The 20344-nt window shown below is 60.0% G+C and overlaps 4 protein-coding genes across 4 annotated transcripts; all 4 read right to left on the bottom strand.

Moving 5' to 3' along the window:
* Positions 1-495: 495 nt before the first annotated feature.
* ABB37_08748 (hypothetical protein) lies at positions 496-7284 on the bottom strand (the record flags this gene model as incomplete). The annotated part of the gene is made up of 1 exon (XM_015807850.1): positions 496-7284. One exon carries the CDS (start codon positions 7282-7284, stop codon positions 496-498), a length of 6789 nt encoding a protein of 2262 aa, XP_015653508.1.
* Positions 7285-8627: 1343 nt separating this feature from the next.
* Positions 8628-12353, bottom strand: ABB37_08747 (putative mitochondrial mitochondrial DNA topoisomerase II; the record flags this gene model as incomplete). The annotated part of the gene is made up of 1 exon (XM_015807849.1): positions 8628-12353. One exon carries the CDS (start codon positions 12351-12353, stop codon positions 8628-8630), a length of 3726 nt encoding a protein of 1241 aa, XP_015653507.1.
* A 1582-nt stretch (positions 12354-13935) lies between these two features.
* Positions 13936-14328, bottom strand: ABB37_08746 (hypothetical protein; the record flags this gene model as incomplete). Its single annotated transcript, XM_015807848.1, has 1 exon — positions 13936-14328. The coding sequence occupies one exon, from the start codon at positions 14326-14328 to the stop codon at positions 13936-13938; it is 393 nt and encodes a 130-aa protein (XP_015653506.1).
* A 376-nt stretch (positions 14329-14704) lies between these two features.
* On the bottom strand, positions 14705-19680 carry ABB37_08745 (putative ubiquitin hydrolase putativecysteine peptidase Clan CA family C19; the record flags this gene model as incomplete). Its single annotated transcript, XM_015807847.1, has 1 exon — positions 14705-19680. Exon 1 carries the CDS (start codon positions 18914-18916, stop codon positions 14705-14707), a length of 4212 nt encoding a protein of 1403 aa, XP_015653505.1. The 5' UTR covers positions 18917-19680.
* Positions 19681-20344: the final 664 nt, after the last annotated feature.

Raw genomic sequence — 20344 nt, 5'->3', positions numbered from 1 at the left:
TATATATATATATATATATATATATATATATATAGAGAGAGAGAGAGAGAGAGAGCCGACGCACATCAGCGAGTAGTGTGTGCGTGTGTGTGTGAGAGAGAGAGAAAACAATGTTCTTTCATCAACGCATGACATTTTTCTTCCCTTTTTAAAGGAGGTTTTTGAGAGGAAAAGCTCTCCACGGTGAAGACGCCGACGGGGTCGCGGGTGGCAGCTGGCAGGGGGAGGGGAGGAGAGGGGACACAATGCGAGCGGAAACACCCCTCCCCATCCCTCCTCTTCCAATCGACCTCGTAAGGATGCTGCCAGATAAGAGGTCCCCGAGAGCGCCATATCGTTGTTATTATTGTTGGTTCTGTAGGACATTGCAAAGCTATATACAACGTGTGTGTTGGTGTGTGTGCGTGCAAAGGAAGATGCTACTGTACATGAGCGCACGCGATATGGGTGCCGGAAAGGAAAAACAAAAGTTAACAGTAATAATACCCCGCAGGACTAAGACTTCAGAATCGCCTGCGAGTTCCTCTTTCGCCGTTCGCTGCGAGCACGTCGCCGCCGCTGGTGTAGACGCCACGCCAGCTGAATGCTCCTCGCACAAGCGTCATGGTAGTGTCCAAAGGTCACCGTGCGACTCCCAAAGGCGAACACAAAGGATTGCACCGTCACGATGGCGGCCAGCTGCGCCGGCGTGGCGTTGCAGGCCACCCACGCGGCGCTCTCTCTATCCACGTTCAACCCAAACCACTCCGGATACGTCGCACGCAGCTGCGCCATGACGTGTGTCGTCACCTTCGGTCCCCCGGCCAAGTACACGCGCTGTTCCTCGGCAGAGATGGAGGAGAGACCGGCTCGGAAGTGTCCTGCTGCCGTCTTCTGGTGCCGGCCGTCCACCAAGGCTAGGGTGCCGAGCGTGTCCGTCTGTGAAAGCAAATCCAGCGTGTGCGTGGCGCGGTAATGGAGCTCCTTACACTGTCGCTCACGCAGCCACCGGCGCCAGCGAAAGCCGCGCCCGACGCGCTGGACCAGCTTCGCCGCGTCCATCATCTGCCGCTCCCGCCGCTGCTGCTGCTGTTGACGGAGACGCTGCTGCTGCTCCAGCAGGAGCCGCTTTTGGTTCTCCTCGTCCTCGCGTTTTTGGCGGATGCGCTGCAGCGCACGCAAATTCACGCGCTCCAGCGGTGTTTTGTAGTCGCCCTGTTGCCGTGCAGCCGCCGCACGTTGCAGGTAGGCCTGATAAACGTCACCCGTACATTTCGCGGATAGCGCGCGTATCGCAGCGGTCTCGGGCGTCGTGTCCCAGTCACCGGTGGCCGCCAAGGCTCGAGCCGATGTAATGTCCGATGCATCCTCTGCGTTGTTGCTGCTGCTGCCGCTGCTGCTGTTGGTGGTTGCTGCTGCTGCGGCGGCACCTTCCGCTGGACTGTCGCCCTCTTCGTCTCTACGGTGCACGTCCGCGTTGCGGAGGGCGTCCCGCACGGCGGTAAGTGGGGCTCGTCGGGTGACCACGGCGGTCAGCACCTCCACCTCTCGCTGCAGCTGCGCCGTCTCCTCCGCACTGCAGCGACGGTACCATTGCTGAAGACGGAGTGCCGCGCTGTCGGCGTCCTGCTGTTCGCTTGCCGTAGACATAGAGTTGGGCGTATTTTCCATGCTCGCCACGGACTGCGACTGCTTCATGTCCGGTGATTCCACTTCTGGCGAGACCGTTTTGTTATTGCCGCTGTCGTTGCTGCCCGAGTCATCTACGCTTGTGGAGGAGACGCGTAAGTGTCGCGAGGGCCCTACCTCCGCTTGAGACACCACTAGAGGCACCTCGACCGCCGTCGCGGTCCCCTTCCGCGTTGACGGCACGTAGTGAGCGACGTGCAGCAGCGCAGAGGCAGGAGGGAGAGGACGAGGGCGAAAGGGCTGTGAGTGGTCGTTGTGACGGATGGAAGGCGGCGCTGCTGCCGCTGCTGCCGCTGCTGCTGCCCAAGGGTCCTTCGTATTCAGCGTGTAATGCTGGGCGTCGTTCTCGACTAGCGAGAAATCGCTGCTGGAGGTGACGACTACGGCGGTGGCGCCGTGCTGGCGGTTCGACATCTGCGCAGACCGCTCAAAGGAGGTCGAACGGCTCCCGCTCATGAGGGGACCGCCGAGCTGCGAGCCGCCCCGTCGTGCTCCCCCCGCCGCCGCCGTGGCAGCCGCCGCCGCCATGTGCACATCCCCAAAGCTGGCGTGACTGCGATCCTCGCTGCCCGCCATGGCGCTGACGGCGCGGTGGGGGCCCCGGTGAGACTGCCGTGCCGATGTGATGGAGCCGGTCAAGGCGGTGGACGGACCGTGCGACAGCTCGACAAAAACCGTAAAGGCGCTGCTGCCGGCGTTAGTCCGGCTCAGCGAGGACACCACCGGATTTTCAGCGGCCACGCGTCGCTCCGTCGCCGCCGCACACGCAGCCCGGCGCTGCCCCACGACGAGCCACGCCCAGTGCACGCGTAGCTGCCGCTGAATCCGCAGGGCCGCAGCATCGCGGCGTTGTTGATGGAGAAGATAGGCGTGCGTCCTGCGCTGACAAGCTTGCAACGCACGGCAGGCGAGCTGTTGCCGCCACCACCGTTGCAGCCGCACCGCCGCGGTGCAGAGCGGCAGACAACGACCCAACACGGACGGCACCACAGCGGTCCAATCTGGCGCGGCGCGCAGTACCTCACTGATGCGGTAGGCAGCGTGGAGATGGTGATACGCCGTCTGCGCCGCCAGGGCCCCATCGGGACCCGCCAGACAGATCTGCACGTGTGACAGCAGCGGTGCTTCGTCGGGTGACGGCGACACGACGCTCCGTGTGTCGGTTCCATTGTTGATGGTGAGGTCGTAGGGAGTAAGATAAGCGGTGCTTGAGGCGCCGTCGTGGCTGCCGCTCGTCGTTGCCGCTTGTACAGAGGCCGGCGGCATGAGTGACTTTCCGGTCAACGACAGCACGATCGGCGTCGTCGTCCTCGTTGTCGCTGCGCTCGGGACGGAGATTAAACTCATGTCAGGGGCCCGGTCAACCGCAGCGGCACCGCGTGAGGTTCCTGCATTGCCCGCCGGCGGCGGCACCGTGGGTGCGCCCACCGCAAATACTTCCGGGAAGTGAAGGGGAAACGGCGACTGTCCCGGTTTGCGCAGGATGCAGGACATCGACGACAGTGGTGCGGCTGCCGTTGCAGCGGCTGCTGCCCGCGGCTGGCTGGCTGAGGAGCCGTGTCCCGCCGGCTTCCACGCCGGCCGCACCAAATCCTCCTCTCGCACGCGCGCCGAGGCGTCGCGGATGGCGGCAGAGAGGACCTCCTGTGTGCGACGGTCGCGTGTTGCAGCCGCGCCGCAGCGAATGCCGTGTCGATGCAGCGGCGAGGGCTCCAGCGCCGCCGGTGACCACTGAAGCACAGGCGACGGGATCGAATAAACTTCCGTATTCGACCGCCGTGTACGGCCCGTCCACCACGGGTCGGCGGTGAAGCTAAGCGTTTCGCCCGGATGCACGACGGTGTCGAGGGAGGTGCTTGGAAGAGCCCGGGCAGAGGACCAATCGTGATTGTGCGTGAGGGCGGTTTGGCCTACCGTGGCGTCTCCCGCGACAACACGTAGCGTACGCTGCCACGTTGCGAGGACGTCTTCCGTCGCGCAGGGGTGAGGCACGGCCGCAAGACTGTTGATCTGTGTCTCCCTCCGTCGTCGCCGCTCGTCGATGATTGCGCTCACGGCCGGGTGATAGGTGTAGGACGCGTCCGCTGCGACTTTGCTGTCGCCTCTCCGTTGCCCATCTGTGCTGTCTGCTGCGCCCTTCACCAACTCCCCACCACAACGTGAGTAGACCCCGGTCCCCGCAAAGGCGCCGTCCTGCTCATCGCTGAGCAGCGGTGAGCTGGCGAGTTGCGAGCCGTCGTCGTGAACCGCACTGCTGCTTCGCTCCTCATCGTTGAAGTCCGCCTCTTCGTTCCCTTCCTTCTCCGCTGCGCTGTCGCAGCTGAAGAGCCGCCGCACACCGTCCACCGAGTGGACCAGTTTGCCCGGCGTTCCTTGCGCCGCGCCGCCACCTTCACTGTCCACTCCATCAGTACACGTCGCCACAGCGCACACCAGCGACGCAGACTCCTGCACGCTGTCCATCACAGGTTGTATGCGCTGCGGCGCGGCCGGCAGCATCTGCAGACTGTCGCCACGCGAGTTACGCGACAACCGCTGCCCCGCACTCATCAGCACGCTGCTGCTGCTTTGCCGGCCCGTGATGGGGAGTGACTGCCGCTCCGGCGGCGTCACTAACAGCTGTGACGAAGCAGCGGCAGCGGCAGCAGCGGCGGTGCTCGGTTCAAGGCGAAACGGTTCCATCGGCGGTCGCTGTGCGGCATCGCTGCTGCTCTGCGAAAATGTCCCGCTGCCCTCTTCGGGGTTGCCGGTACTCCGACGACTCGCCTGCGACGGCGTCGTGATCAACAGCGACGGCGACGGCGAGAGGGAGAGGGATTGGGTAAAGCCGGGCGAGGCGGCGAGGCCTGTGTCGCTGCGGCGGACACTGCCACGTGATAAAGGGGCAGCGGAGCCTGTGGAAGTGCTCACTGCCGCCCCTGCCCGTACCACCGGTGGAGGGATGGGCGGTGTGCGATGCGTGCGATGGCGCGACTGCCCTTGACGCCGTCCCCCACTGCCGCCGTCTTTGCCGGAGTGGTCGGAGCGCTGCTGTTGCGGCCACCGCCCACGCCGCTTACGCCACTCCGCGATGTTCTCCAGCGGCGGCAGGGACGACTGTGTCAGTAGCTGACGGTGCTGGCCGACCCACCGAGCCTCCATCACGCGTACGTCGCTCGCGGCGGCAAAGAGCTTTTGCTCGTAGGCGGCGCGGATATCAATGAGTTGCTGCTCCGCTGCGGGGCTTAAGGCGTACTGCGACGCCGGCCCATACGGCTGGATGGAGGCGGTCGTGCTCCCTCCAGCATCTCCGCCTGTCTGCCCGTCGGCGGAGGGAAGCGGAGCGGCCAACGTGGGGAAGGGGTTGGGCAAGCTGGGCATCGAGGACAGTGCTTGCGTCGAGGACGACGCCGTCGGCATCTGCGATACGGGCCTCCAGTCTCCGCCGCTGCTGGGCCGAGGAGAGGCGATGCTGAGCGTGGAGCCGGAGTCGGGTCGCAGCCCCGCCTTCACCTCCTCCTCTCGGTCTTCTCCCCGCGATGCTCGCACCGACGCGGCGGCCTGCCGTGCGCTGTAAGGCAGACGGGAAGTGGCCAGCGCATCGCAGCGCTGCAGGGCCTGTTCGCTGCGTGTGTGCTGTGCCTTACTGCTGGAGAAAACGTATTGCGTGGTCTGTCGGGCAGCTTCCACCGCTTTGGCGGCTTTCATTGCTTCTGGCGATGCGGTCAGTGCGGATGGTGACGACGCCAGAGGCTCGGAGGAAGAGGCACCGGCAGTTGTTGATGTGGCTGCGATTGATGTGGCGGTGGAGCTCGACTCCGCCACCGATACTAGCGTGCGAGACGCGGACGACGCACAGGCCGGGTTGGAGGTGAGACTTATCCCATGCGGCTCCACTGACCGTTTGCGGGTGTGGGCGGGGTGCGGCCACGTCGGCGACATCGCGCGAGCCGGGATGGCAATGATCTCCGGCGCGGTGCGGCGCCGCTGCTGTGAATAGGTGAGGAGTGTCGCGTCCTTCGTGCTGCCTGCCACGGGTCCCGTCCCCGTCCCAGGTCGAATGAGCGAAGGGGCGCCGGGGGCTGTCTTGTAGGCGGGTGTGCTGCTCCGTCGTCGCGTGGCGCGCAATATGGACGGGATGCGAGCCGTGCGGGGGGAGCTGAAGACTTCTCCCTCGTCTGTCACCTCTTCCTCGCCGTCTGCAGCAGCGGTGGGACTGACATCGGACGACGGAGCGAAAAACGGCGGCGGAGAGAGCGGCTTCTCCACCTTGAGCGACGCCATGGGGCTGCTGAAGCCGTGAGAGGAGCTGGGGGAGTTGGCGGAGGAGGACGACGATGAGGACGAGGAGGAGCTCCAAAGCCGCACGTCCCCCGGCACGGGTCGGAGGTGCAACGGAACTTCGTCCGCCGAGGCTTCAACACCGTAGACGGTCTCGACAGCGCGGATGCCGAAGTCGCTGTCGTCGTCTGCAGCAGCGGCGGCGGCGGCACCCCCGCGCTGTCCAGGTGCTTGATGAGGTGCGGCGGACGATCCAAAGACGGTGTGCTGCACCGACATTGGATTGTCATGTGCCACGCCAAAGAGGCGACCTGACGTGACAAGAGGGGGCAGCTCGATGCGGCCTTTTCCGCGGCTGAAGTGGACCCGATTGCCGAAGGAGACTCCCCGCTCCGGTGGCGTTGGGGGCGTGACGTCGGTGCTGGTTCCTCCGGCGTTCATCCAAAGCTGCTGTGGCGGTGCTGTGACCGGCACCGTGACGGTTCCTGCTGATGTGGCTCCGTTCAGCGTGGATGCCGTCTTGCTTGTGGAGGGCGGGAGGTGAAGCGGTGCGCTGTGGGCCGGTTGTGGCGGAGGTACGGCGGCCTGCCATGACGCTCGGGACGGTCGCGGTGGTACGGCTGGCAAAAGAGAGGCTCGTTTAGCGGCTGCTGGGGAGGACGTGGTGCTCGACGTCGCACGGAAGTTGGGCTGTGGTGCAACCTGCGGCGTCGGGCGTACCTTCACGCCTTCCTCTTTCGCTTCCACCGGCGCGGCATCTTTCTCCCGTAGGCCGAGTCGTTGCATGTAGTACTCCGTGTCGCGGCCACGCCGCAGCCGCATGGCGGCCTCGAGCTGCTTCTGCAGCTGCGCGGTGCGACTTTGCAGCGCCGCAAACACGCGCCGGTCCTCGTCGCTGTGGAGGTCCAGAAAGGGCTGCTGCTGCTGCTGATGCAGGTGTGGTGCATCGCTGCGATCCCCATCAGCGGCCTTGGCACCGTCCGCTGCGGCTACCGAAGTGTGCAACGGAATCGTCGTCGCCGTTTTGGACGTGCGCGGGTCGTCTCGCCGCCTCTCCTCTCCTGCCTCGGCCCCTTCCGTTGAGGCGCCGGCAAAGGAGAGAAGCGGGGGGTGGCTGCCGGCGCGGCCCACGACGCTCGCCTGCACGTTGGCGGCGTCGCCAAAAGCTGCCTGGCACAGATGCAGGCATCGCTGCAGCTCCTGAAAGCGTCCCTCGAGCAGCAGCATCTGTGCGACGTCGTGTGCCTTCTTCATGTAGTCGACGGTGGCGAACACGATGTCGTCCTGGTTGGCGTCATCGTCGCGGTGGAGGGCGAGCAGGTTGCCCAGCTGCGTTTTGAGGGAGTCGATCTCCATTCGGGTCGTACACACAGGTGTGATACACGAGCACAAAACAAAATGAAGACAGTGCGAGGGATATATACAAGGTCAAACACGCAGGCTGAAAACGGAATGTGTGTGCCTTTGTTGGGTACGTGTGCGTGTGCGAAACGTGCTGTCTCGCTGCTCGCGTGGGAGTAAATGCGCAGTAGAAGGCGATGAGGCGTTGCGCCTGCGTTCGGTGTGAAGGTAAAAAAAAAATAAACCGAAAAATAATTAAAAAGCGTCGACGAGAGGACAACGCGTGAGAGGAGGAAGAGGGAAGGGGGGGGGGGAGGGGGGAGAGAGGAGAGATAGCGGCTAGGCACACATACAAAGGAGTTTGTTGTACATCAAGTAAACGACTGCCACCAATGTGCGATGGGGAGGTTTTTGTTTGTTTTCGAAATGTATGAAAGACAAGAAAAAAGGCCAAGAGAGACAAAGAATTGTTAGATGTGGCTGAGAAGTGAATGGACGGCGCCAGTTCGTCATGGGTGCGCGTGCCCTGCTCGCTTTGCGAGACACGATCCGCGAGAGAGGGAACACCTCCTTCTGCGCTCAAGAGGAATGCGAGAGTGGCATGTAAAACGTGAGGACATAGAAGCTGCTTACCCCGCTCCACCGCAAGGAGGCCTATAAACATCTCCCCCCCTCCTCGCCAAAAAAAGCCCCGCACTCCCTCCTGCATTTTCACTATTCGGAACAAAAAGGAATCAAACTGAACTTTTATTTTTTAAAGTTGGAGGGAGATGAATTGACCGTCGTGACAGAGACCGTCACGGCTTTACAGAAGTAAGAGAAGTGGAACATAACGGGTGCGGCACACGCACCACCACCACCACAACGATAGAAGAGGCATTTGCCTACATACCTCTGACAAGGAACGTCTACGCCGCGACACCCGTTTCGCCACCATCAACCACATGAAACGTTCATATCCACTCCACCACAAACTTCCCCCGACTATCAAGAACATGCCTCTGCGTCAACGCCAACAGCTAAAAGAACAGAGAGGAAAAGGTACATTTAAGAAAATAAATAGAAAGACGCAATGAGCGGCGCGCGAGTTTTCTTCTTCTCGCATCAACAACAATCTCTATACATAATTCGTGTGTGTGTGTGTGTGTGCGCGTGTGCGCAGCCCTCACCACTTGCAACACGGAAGGCGGCCTCCCCTCACACACACACGAATGAACCTTCTATGAAAAGCCGCGTCTATGTGCCTCCGCGCATTACACTTCAGAAACCGAAACACACAGGACTCCCCCCCCCCACCCACCACCACCACCACGTGCAGTTGCGCGGCATCACCTCACACCTTCCATTTCCCTCCGCGCTTAGAAGATAAATCGCGGAAGCCGCGGCAGGAGACGACCGAGTTGGGCACCGGCAAACTCGGCGACACGCGTGCCAAGGAGGCTCATCTTCGCTGATCGGCGCCGCACAATCGGCTTCTTGTTCTTCGGCCCCCGCACACCCATCAGCCGCTTGCCGACCCCGCGCGTGGCACCGCCGGTTGAGACGGCGCCGCCAAAGGTTTCGCCTGCCTTCCGCCTGCTCTCTGGCGGCTTCTCGTGACGGCAGGCGTGCACCCGGTACGAGGAGGCGGAGGACCCTTTCACCAGCGCCTCCAGCATCAGAGGTGGCTGCCGCAGCGCCGGGATCTCCTCGCCGCCCGTGATGCTCGCCGAGCGCTGCTCCTTCTGGATGGAGTTGATGAGTACCCGCTCGTACTCCTGAAATGTCTTGTCAAACCTGTCCAGGTCGTTCAGCCACATCTTCACGGGCGTTGTCTGCTTCAGCACCGCGATCTGGTCCTGTGTCTTCTTAACATCCGCCTGCAGCTTCTCGGTGTTCGTCTTGGTAAAGAAGGTGATCGGCTTCCGCAGGATGTAGTCGTAGCTGTCGTCCACCCGCACCAGGCCAAGCTTCACGCACACCTTCGTCAGCGACTCCTCCGTGGCGGTGAGGAAGTCAATCTTGCCTTCGCGGAAGTACTCCACGAACTTGCGCGTCGACTGCAGCCGCGCGAGGTCCATCTCCATCAGCCCGATCTTACGGGTGCGGCGGCGCTTGTACACGTCGAGACGGCGGTCGTAGTGCCACTGCAGCACCGGGGAAAGATCCGTGTCGATCGGGCTTAACGTCCCGTCCGGCGAGAAGACCGTGCCGTTCACGTAAATGCGCTGACTGAGGGCGAGGTCGGCCTCACACTCCGCCCAGGTGGTCAGCGCCCCTTCGCGCACAATCAAGTCAATATCGATGTGATTGGCTCCCGAGTAGTCCGCAATACGCTGCACCACGTCGGCCGTGGCGAGGGACGAGATGTGCACGCGAAAGGCCTCGATGCTCGTCGTCCACGGGAGCTCCGACACGTGAAAGCGGCCGTTGCGGTGCGCCGTGTACTTCCCCACGGAAATGAACTCCCCATCCGCGCCGCGACGAATGGTGCCCTGAAAGCCAACGGCCCAGGGAACGAGGTTACGCACAACCTGCTTCGCCGACTCGCCGTTGATCATCGAGCGCACCGCGGCGGACACGTCGAGGGGGTGGAAGGACGGGATGTTCGTCGCAAAGCCGAAGCCGATACCCACCGCACCGTTGCAGAGCAGCAGCGGCAGAATTGGCACATAGTGGTTCGGCTCGACCGGCGTGCCTTCCTCGTCCATGAAGTCCAACAGCGGGTCGTCCTCCTCCGGGAAGAGAAGACGCGCAAAGCGGCTCAGTTTGGTAAAGATATAGCGTGGGGCGGCGTGATCGTTGCCGAGCTGCTGCCGCGAGCCGAACTGGCCCTCCGGCACGAGCAGGTTGATGTTGTTGGCGCCTGTGAAGTTCTGCGCCATCTTGACGATCGTCTCCTGCAGCGACACCTCGCCGTGGTGGAAGGCGGAGACCTCGGAAATGTAGCCGGACAGCTGCGCCACCTTCGCGGCCTCGGTGCTGCTCCGCTTCAGCATCGCCCATAGAATTTTACGCTGTGACGGCTTCAGCCCATCGACGCAGTGCGGGATGGCGCGCGCGTTGCCGACCAACGCAAAGTGCACCATCTCCTTGTGCACGAATTCGGGTATCGTCAGCGTCTTTTTGCTACGGTCGATGTCGATTTCGCCTTGGAAAGCGTTCGCCTTGGACATCCACTCCTTTCGCCACCCCACCTCGGCGGAGTCGAAGACGCTGTCGAGCAGTCGGTGGTCTTTCGCGTCCACCGTGAGCCGCATGACGTTGCGCTCCATGTCGGCGAAGTACTCCTTTCCCTCTGCGGTCGTCGACGTCCCGAGACCTTTGTAGTACTTCGCCGTATACTTCGCATTGGGGTTGGCGCGCTGCCAGCGGTGCAGGTCGCGGAAGCTGTGGAAGGCGATCACCTCCTTCGCCTTGCCGTTCAGCTTGATCTTCACAATCGGGGTGGAGAAGAGAGAGATGTAGCCGGGGTTGTGCTGCAGCAGGCTCGGCCACAGCGACTCAAAGGCGTTGATGACCAGACCTTTAATGTGCGAGCCATCCGCGTCCTGATCCGTCATAACGAGCAGCCGCTGATACCGCAGCTCATTCGGCGACTTGTAGGTCTTGCCAAGCTCCAGTCCAAGAGCTAAGAACAGGTCTTGGAGCTCCTTACACGTCTTCAGACGCTTGAGGTTCTTATTACGCACGTTCAGCAGCTTGCCGCGCAGCGGGAAGACGCCGCAGAACTTCTTCTGCTCGCTCGACAACGAATTCAGCGCGAGCGCCTTCGCCGAGTCGCCTTCGGTCACGATTAGCGTGCGGGTATTCTTGCCGTCCGGCCGCGTCGACGTCGCATCCACCAACTTCGTAATGGAGGAGATGAGCGACTTGCTGCTCAGGCGCTTGCCGGCGCCGATTTCCTTGTTGAGCTCGGAGGCCAGTTGATCATCAAGCGAGTTCACGTGTGACTCGAGAAATGGCATCGCCTCCAGGTACTTGTCCAGGGCGCTGCGCGGCACCCGCGGCATCGTCACCGTCGACACAAGTCGCGCCTTGCTCTGCGAGTCGAACTTCGGCTGCGACTGAATCAGAAACACGAGGACGGTGAAGTGGCGTGCTACGCGGTTCGTGTCCACCACCTTGCCCTCCTTCTTGAGCGTTCTACTGAGCGTTTCGAGGCTGGACTCGAGTATCTCCATCGCCGCGTTGCAGTGCGTGCCGCCGTTGTAGGTGACCACACCGTTCACCACCCCCACGATGCGCTTGGGGCTCTGCACGAGCTGCGGCACAAAGGCGACGCTCCCGTTGGGGCCGCTATGGACAAACGGTTCCGGCGGCATCGCCTTGTCGGGCCCGGGGAGGGAGTAAAGCCGGGCGTAGTCGTTGAAGGACTGGAAACCGAACGGGACGTTGTTCAGCCGCACCTCGAGCTTGGGGAACATCGCGGCGAGGTCCATGATGCGCTTGTGCAGGACGCGCTTCATGTCCAGCGAGATGGTGGAGTTGGGGAAGCCGAAGTGGGCGTAGTCGGGCAGGAACTTGACCCGCGTCATGTTCCTCTCCTTCGGGTCCACGTTCGACACACGCGGCGTGGTGGCCATGCGCATGTGGTCCGTCCAGCTCATGTGGAACTCCCTCCCTGCCGTGCGGCACACGACGGAGAACTTGGTGGATAAGATGTTCGTCAACTTCGCACCGTAGCCGTGCCGCCCCGCCGTCGTCGAGGACGCGTCGTTGTTGTAGTTGGAGCTGGTGAGGAGGTGGCCGAACACCATCTCGGGGATGTACATTTTGTGCTCCTTGCTGCGCACGATCGGCAGCCCGGCCCCGTCGTTCTCGACGGTGATTTCGCCGCTGTCGGAGATGCTGATGCTGATGTACGTCATGCGAGTCCCGCGGGTGCCGTTGTTGATGTTATCCGATGCGTTCAGCAAGATCTCGTCCACAATTTTAAGCAGACCTTGGTTCACCTGCATTGTCTGCCACACCATCTTGCCCATGGCGGGGTCGAAGACGAACATCGGCGTGGGCTGGGTCTCGATGCTGCCCACGTACATCTCCGGCCGAAGCAGGACATGATCGATCGGGGTGAGCTTCTTGTACTTGGAAGCGTCCGTCATCTTGCTGAAATATGGGTTTTACGAATAGGAATATCGGTTTTTACCCTTTATATGGAGGGATGAGAGACCGCTGATACAAAAGACGGTAGGTGAGAAACGAAAAAAAGAGAATGAATTACCACGGCACGTGTGTGTGCGTGTGTGTGTGTGTGATCAGCGGGAGGAGCTGCTCTTCTATGAGTTCGTACTCTTTCCTTTAATTAAAAGCTGGAGTTCTCTGAATGTCTTCTACTTTGGCTGTGTGCAATTACTTTGTATTGTATTTTATGCTGTGTACTTCTATGAGCAGGGTGACAAACGTGGAACCTGCTTTAGCGCTTTGGCGTGTTGTGGTAGAACTGCTGCTGCCGGTGCAGCGCTGGTGATGCGCATACAACACTTGTCTATGCTACGCGGTACTTATATATATGTGTGTGTACTCTGTTAAGCCGTGCCTTGTTGCTGTCCACGAAGCTTCCGATCGCGCTCCACGATGAGGCGGAGCCTTCGAGAACAGTCGTATGAAATAAACAGGGAGAAAAGAAAGAGAAACGGAAAGAGAAACAAGTTAAAACGCCTTCACCCTCTCTCGAGCTAAAGCAGCACGGGAAAGACAACAACGCCCCCGTTCCTTTCCTTTCCTTTCCTTTCTCGTCTTATTTTTTTTTTTGCTGTGACGACGCGTAGTCGGGGCGAATCCGATTTCATCTACCGGTGTGTGCGCGTGCGTGCAGACGCAGAAAGATGAGACAAATGCGGTGGAGAAATGAAAAAAGAATCGAGACAAGTAAACTTGATCAGATGGGCGAAGAGCATTTGCTTTCATTGAAAGGGTTCCGATGCGGCAGCATGAGCAGCTCACGCATGTCTCCCACCGGATTTCTATCCATAAGCTTGACAGCGGCGTCTCCCTCAGCAAAAAAAAAAAGTAAGAGCCTTGCTGGATGTTAACGCGCTTCTTGCCGAACGTGAACCGGCCCTTACCGGCTCGCGGGCCAAAGCCTTCGGTGGCTGCAAAGAGCATATCCGCAAGAGCCGTGACAGCACGTCGCGACTGCTTCATGTAATTCTTTTAAATCTGTTTTTGTTGCTGTTGAAGGAAAAGGCGACGTTTTGAGGCTCAAAGCACGTAAATGTTGGTAGGCGGTATAAAAATATATATGTATGGTATAGCAGACATGCGCGTGTGGAGTTGGAAAAGGCAGAGCGTAGCCGTCCGTGACTGTATCGGTGCGTATGCGTGTGTGTGCTGAGTCGGTGCTTCTTGCTCCCTTTCTTCTTTCTGAGGGGAAAGTAGTCCACACTCTGCAGAAGCCGCGGAGACACAAACAGCAGTAGTAGTAATAATAATAGTAGTATAAATAAATGGGAGGCGGAGCAACGCTGGCTGCAGCACGGGACAATGCCAAGAGATGAGACATCAACAACAACAAAGAAAACAAATACAAAAAAAATAAAAAAAGCGTGAAGAGGAAGAAGTGGGATCATCATCAGCAACAACGAAAAGCCGGAGTACGACAGCGATAAGAAGAGGAGCCCCCCGAAGGGACCTTGGCGCTCATCATAACCGCCATAACAGCCAACAAATAGGGCAAAAAAAAACTCACATCAACACCATCACCATCAACAACAACAAAGAAGACGACGTTATGGGAGAATACCACACCAGTAAAATGGAGGGAGAAAGAGAGTACTGTCGAAATAAAGCCAAACCCAGATGGTGAAGAGCCGACGCCGCAGCCAAACGGACAGAAGAAGAAAAACAGAGCCAAAAGGCAGCAGCGACCGGTGACACAACCAGCAAATAAAACAATACTAATAAATCAGCAAAAGAAAAAAAACAGTACAAAACACATTCCAAATAGTGCGTCATCTTCAAGCCATAAATATTAAAAAAAAAACGTGGCGAGCTAAACAAACACCGGCACCACCACCAACAAAAACAGAGAAGCTGGGGAGGAGAGGGAGTAAAACAAGGCGATCGAGATGTGGTCATCTGTGAAGCTGCTGGAGACGACGGCGCCTCGTCTCCGCTGCTTCCCCTCCCTCCCCCCCCCCCTTACCCTCGGGACGCGCAATCAGGCAACAGCGACTAGCAGAGTGGAAGAGAAAAATAATAATAATAATACCGACAACGCCATCGACAAAAGCAGCACCACAAAGGAGCACAACACTCCACGGCAACACAAATAATAATAAAATGCTTATGAAGAAAGAAAGAGTTAAAGAGGAAATAACATATAAAAAAGTTCTACACGTAAACGAGGGAGACAAACAAACCTCACAGTCCAAGAGTCTTCTGAAATGACAAAAGGAAGTATATCAAGCAATATATATATATATATATATACGTGTATCCATTGCGCCCGACCTCACTTGTTGGAAATCTTCAGCTGCGGGTTGTACTGCGCGACGTAGCGCGACCCTGGCTTCTCGCGCGGCTTGGCGTGGTTCATCATCAGGCTCGGCACATACGATGAGGAGTTTTTGGTGTGCATCCAGTACAGGTGCACGTGCTCATCCCAGTCGTCGAAGTGGTAGGTTTGCCCTGCCACCATCATCACACCGTAGCCGTGCGCGTTGTGCAGCGCGTCCTTCGGGAGGTGCGTCGTCTGCAGCAGGATCGCCTGCGCGTCGCGCACGGTGGTTTGCGTGTCGATGGTGATGAGGAAGGGCTGGCCAAAGGCACATCGCTCGTGCTGCTGCCGCTGCGCCACGGACGCGCTGCGGTCTGCCGTGTCGTAGTTCATGTGACAGCACGCCACCCGTCGCTCCGTTGCCTGCAACGGGACCGCCGCCTGGACTTCGACTTCAAAGCACCGCAGCAAAGACGGCTCGAGGATAGGCGCCGCCTCTTCGTCGTCGTTTGGGGTGTTGCCCATCGGCACCTCGTAGAAGGACACAATCTGATGCTGCGACACGTCCACGAAACAGAGGACGTAGTGCGTGGCATTGAGGGTGTCCTGCACGGTGCCCCACGGGTCCGCTTCCCGCTGCCACACAGGCACAGACTGCCGTACCTGCCGCACCAAGGCCTGCGGTGTCGCTGCGGCGATCTTCACGGTAAAGTTTTCGCGGTGTAGGGCGTGCCCGACGTGATCGCGCAGCGTGACGGTAAGCATGACCATACTCTGCTGCTGCTCCCGCGGGATGGGCAGGCGCTCGTAATACAGCACCGTCGTGGGGTTGTAGGCCTCCAAGTAGAGCAGGTCAGACACCGTGGTGGCGTTGCTGGAGAGCACCGGCTGCGAGTCCGGTGCGGGCTCGCCGGTGCTGCAGTTTTGGTATAGCTGGATGTGACTTGGGTCGTAGTCAATGGTGCGACCGATGGCCGCGCAGACAGCCTCGTAGCCCCAGCTCGAGAGAAGACGGCAGTAGTTCTCAATTCCAAGCGGCTCGACCACCGCCTCGTGCAGGATGGGCAACTGGACCGCCTCGTAGGGGTTCAGGGAAGCAGCGATGCGGGTCGGGTCGGCTTCCACGGCAGCCGTCACCGCGGCCACGGCAGAAGTCGGCGTCGCGCTGTTCGCTGCGCTGCTGCGGCTGCCCTCGGTTATGGCAGCGGCGTCGGTGTTGCTGTGCACCGCGTCCACCGACTCCGTCATGCCATTGGCGGTGGTGCTGCGCTCTGCGGTCGATGGAATGGACGCGGTGCTGTTCATGGCGGACGGACCTTTTCCCGGCGTCTCCGCCGGCCCCTCTGCTGCGGTGGAAGTGGTCGTGGCGCTGCCGCCCTCCGTGGCCGACGCACGCGACGTCAACACGCTTCGCTTCGCCGCAGCCACCGCCGTCCGCTGCTGCGTCTCTGCTGCCTGCCGGTACGCCTCGTCGTTCGTCAGGTGCGACCGGCGCACCTCCATCACGTGCGCATCGAGGCTGTTGCGTGTGTCGCGGTAGAAATTGCGGACACACAAGGTGCGGTACGGGGCCGGAATGGCGCGCAACTGAGCCACCACGACGGTGCCAGATTTGAAGTCGGCGAGGTCGTACTGCTCGTTGATCTCGACCGGCGTGTGATCACCGCGCTCGACGAAGTAGCGAAACATCGACGGAGCGGGCGCCTGCTTGGTTGCCGTTGCGGGGCCTGCGTTGGCTGTGTTCGAGGTAGAGGAGCCCGTCTCGCTCACGGTGGTAGAGAGCGACGACGACGTGCCGTCTGATAGGCCGAGCGCGCTGCGGTAGACCGCGGCGAGGCAGTAGAGTTTGGCCGCCCGGTCAATGAGACGGCTGCCGATGTACTGGATCGTGTTGGTGGCGTAGTCGTAGTACTTGAAGAAGATCAACGCGCGGTCGTAGCCGATGGAAGGCAGCACGGGCAGCGGTGAGGCGGTCACGGGGCTCGGCGGCGGCTGCAACAGCGGGTGGCCGAAAGGCAGCTCCAGATGCACATCCCGCACGGGTACATGCCGCAGGTTCACGATGTACGCCTTGATGGTCACCGAGACCGTCTTGCGTGCCTCATTTAGCGGCAGCGCCACCGTGTTGTCGCCGGCAGTCACGCTAACCATCGCCACCGGCAGCGTTTCCTTGGTGTTCGTCGTCACGTACTCCACCGTGGCGGCGTAGTCGGAGTTGTCCAGCGTGACGTGTAAGGCCTTCGCCTCGACCGGCTTCGACAGCGTCACGGTGTAGCACCGAGTCACCGGATCGGGGTGGACGCTCTCGATGAGGCTCGCCTCCTTCGTCAGACCGCGCAGCCCGGGCAGCGGCGGCTTCGCTTGATCAATGTAGACGCAAATGGTCAGCGCTGCGTTGTTCTCCTCCGACGTGAGGTAGTCGCAGAGGCATGCGGCTTGTCGGGTGCTGTCGGCAGCACGAGCGACGGCCTCCGCATAGGTGGGCAGCGCAATGGTCGGCCGCAGCGCCGCCGCGTCCGTGCAGCGCCACAGGCGGAAGTTGTCCGCCGTCACGCCGCGCCGTGCCAGGGCGGGCTGCGCAGCGAGGGCCTCGTACACCTCCGCCACGGTGTTCGACTTACTCACCGTCACGACGCACTCCGCGCTGCGGCGCCACTGATGCGCGTCCCGCGTGTACAGCTCGGTGCTGCAGATCGAGTCGCAGTACGCACTCAGCGTGGCATCGGTCAAGCAGCACAGATTTGCTGACATGCGCGCCTCCTCGGCCTCGCGCAGCTGCCGCTCTTCGTCTTGAATGGCACGCCGCAGTGCCTCCTTCACGCGATCGGACACGATGTCGGTCGGCGAGGGGGCTAAGATGGTCGGCGCGTCGGACCGCCGCACGTAGGACAGGATGTATGCATTGGCGCCCCCCATCATCGCGGCTTCGTGACGAAAGGAGTCGACCGGCGCGCCGCGACCGTAATTCGCCCGCACCGCGACGTCCTCTGGCACCTCCCGCACGCTCTCGTCATCGTACTCGAGCCAGCGCGTGTAGCGCTGCTCCGCCGAGTCCCACTCGTGGATGTAGCAGTAGTAGTGCCCGCTGCGCACCGTGCCGCGGTGGACAATGACGCCCTGCAGGTCGTAGATGGCAGGGGAGTCGGCAGGGAACGGCACCACCGCCGAGCCCGCCTTTGCCTTGGGGGTTTCCTGCTCCTTGTCGGCCGCCTCGGGCTTCTCGAGCCCGCGCAGGTCCAATTCTACCGGAAACTCCAGCGGCGCGTTCACCTTGCGCATCTCCAGCGTGGGCGAGGTGAGGTCCATCGCAAAGCGCTTTAGATGGAACCACGTCACTGCCGGGAAGCGGGTGTAGCTGTAGCCCTTCTCAGCGTCCATGTACACCGCGGGCTTCCCCTCGCGCTCCACGCGGTACCTGTTGTCGCCCACGAGCTGGTCGCGCGCCGTGAGCGAAGCCAAGCTGTCGTAGAGGGTGTGGTGCTGCCCGAGGGGGATGTGAATGTCGTAGTAGGTGTCCGCGCGGCGCGACACGTACGACTTGTCCAGTGTCTCCACGAACTGCTCTCCACGACCCTCGAAGAGCTGGTTGATCGCGCCTTCCGTCACGGTGCCCTTCATGCGCTCCTCCAAGTTGTCGCGCAGCAGCGTCGCCATCTCCTGAATGTCGTGCTGCACGTACAGTTCCCGCTTCCCCCAGCCGAAGGCGTTCGTCAGCGTCGTGGTACGCGCGGGAGTCGTGCGCTCCTGCATTTGGAAGAAGATCTCCTGCAGCGCCTTGTAGACGCTGGGCTCGTCATCGCCCTCGACAGGAATTTGATACACCGCCGTGCGGAAGTAACTCGTGTGGAAGAGTAGCTGCAGGAGGGAGTTCAGGTAACACGTGCAGCCCTCGTTGATGAGCCCGACAGCGGCAGGACGCTTGGCCACGACGGCGGCCTCCTCCTGCTCGTTCTCGTTCGGCGACGAGGGGCCACCAGCCGACGTTCCTGAAACGCCGTCCGCTTTGCTTTGATTGCCGAAGAGGTCGTGGCTGTTGCTCGGGCTTCGGCTGCTGTCGTCGCTAGAGGTGACGGCGAGGCGGTCGGTGCTGTGCTCGCCGCCGTCGTCGGCCGCGTCGGAGCTGATGGCGGAGCCAACGGACTCGTCACGAGCGACTTTCATGTAGGGGTCTAAGCTGTCCGAGTCGGGGGACTGTGTGCCGCCGAACGAACCGTTGCGCTGCTCCATCGTCGACTCTGTCCCTTTCCTCGTTGTGTTACCACGCGTGTGTCTGTGTCTGTATGTATGTGCGTTGAGTGCGATATATATAGATCTCAGTATGTGAGTATGATTTGAGAAGGGAGTGTGGCCAGACCGAGGCCGGGTTGAAGGAACTCACAAAATCAAAGAAAAAAATCCTCCAGAAGGGAGCGAGACGCGACACGGAAGGTTCCTCTTGAACGGAGGAGGTAAAGAAGAAAGAGCGAAGACAAAAAGAATTTGAGGAGAGAGATACCACGGAAAAACACACACCAAAAAACACAACTACAGCGGTAATCCGAAGACAGCACCGTCGCGGTGCGACGATAAGCCGAGTAATATCACGAAAAGGTCCACAAATAACAAATAAAATGAGTTCGCGCGCTTTTATTTTTTCCTCTGTTGACTCCGCCAAAACGTGGCGGATCGTCTTCTTCCCCTGCGCGTACGTGCGTCACCAACCGCCAGAAAGAGGGAGTGAGGGAGACTAACGAAAAGAGCAGAGGAACGAAGAAAAAAAGAGAGGCGCTTGTTTCTGAACGGGAGAGGCAAACAACAATAAAAGTATGAGGCTTCCCCGTTCTGTTGTCTGGCGCACGAGTCTGTCTTCTTCTCTATTAGCTGAGCAGATGGCCACGACAACTCGGCCCAATGACGCGTCGCGCAGTGTCACGAGCTCTTCGTTGCAGAAGAGAGAACGAAATCAAGATGAAAAGATTATTACGCGGTAGATTTGAGAAGCATCGCAACCTTTGCCCCCAAAATAATAGTAACAATAATTCATTTCCCAACATGTGCGGTAGTTCCCGTTTCCGTAGAGAGGGCGAGAGGGCGAGAGAGGGGAGGGGGGAGAGTAAATTGAGGAGGGAGAAAGCAAGATGAGTGCGATGCACAAGGCACACGCGTTCGCTGCCATGAGCCACCGAGGGTCGAAGAGCGATGCGCGCTTTGCTGTGGTTACGTAATGAAAGTCTCTCGTTGCTATGAAAGGCAAAGCAGGCGGGGAGGAAGCAAGGAACCGGTGCCTGGTTTTGCTCTTCCTCATCCAGTCTTGATGAACTTCGACGAGTAGAAGAAGAAAAACAAACAAAAATAGAAGACGTTGGTATGGTGGTGGACGCTCGACGTCATGCCGTGCCGATAGCGACAGGAACGATCCGGTATATTTATGTATCAGTCGATACAAGTGAGAAGCGTTGGGTCGGCGCGAGAAGAACACCCAACTCCTCCTTTGAGGCTTCCCCGAAGAAAGTGAATCGAATCACACTACTAGGCAAAAAGGTATATCAATATATATATATATAGCCGAGTCCTCTCCCGTTTTACAGCTGAAACGCCAACAACAACCCCCTCCAAAACAAACACAAAAGACGCGATGGGAGCAACTGTGATGTGTGCCATCTGGCCTTTAAAAAC

The sequence above is a fragment of the Leptomonas pyrrhocoris genome (assembly GCF_001293395.1).
Source record: "Leptomonas pyrrhocoris isolate H10 chromosome Unknown, whole genome shotgun sequence".
NCBI lineage: Eukaryota > Euglenozoa > Kinetoplastea > Trypanosomatida > Trypanosomatidae > Leptomonas > Leptomonas pyrrhocoris.
The sequence above is the reverse complement of the archived record's forward strand: the minus strand, read 5'-3'. Positions and strand labels throughout refer to the sequence as shown.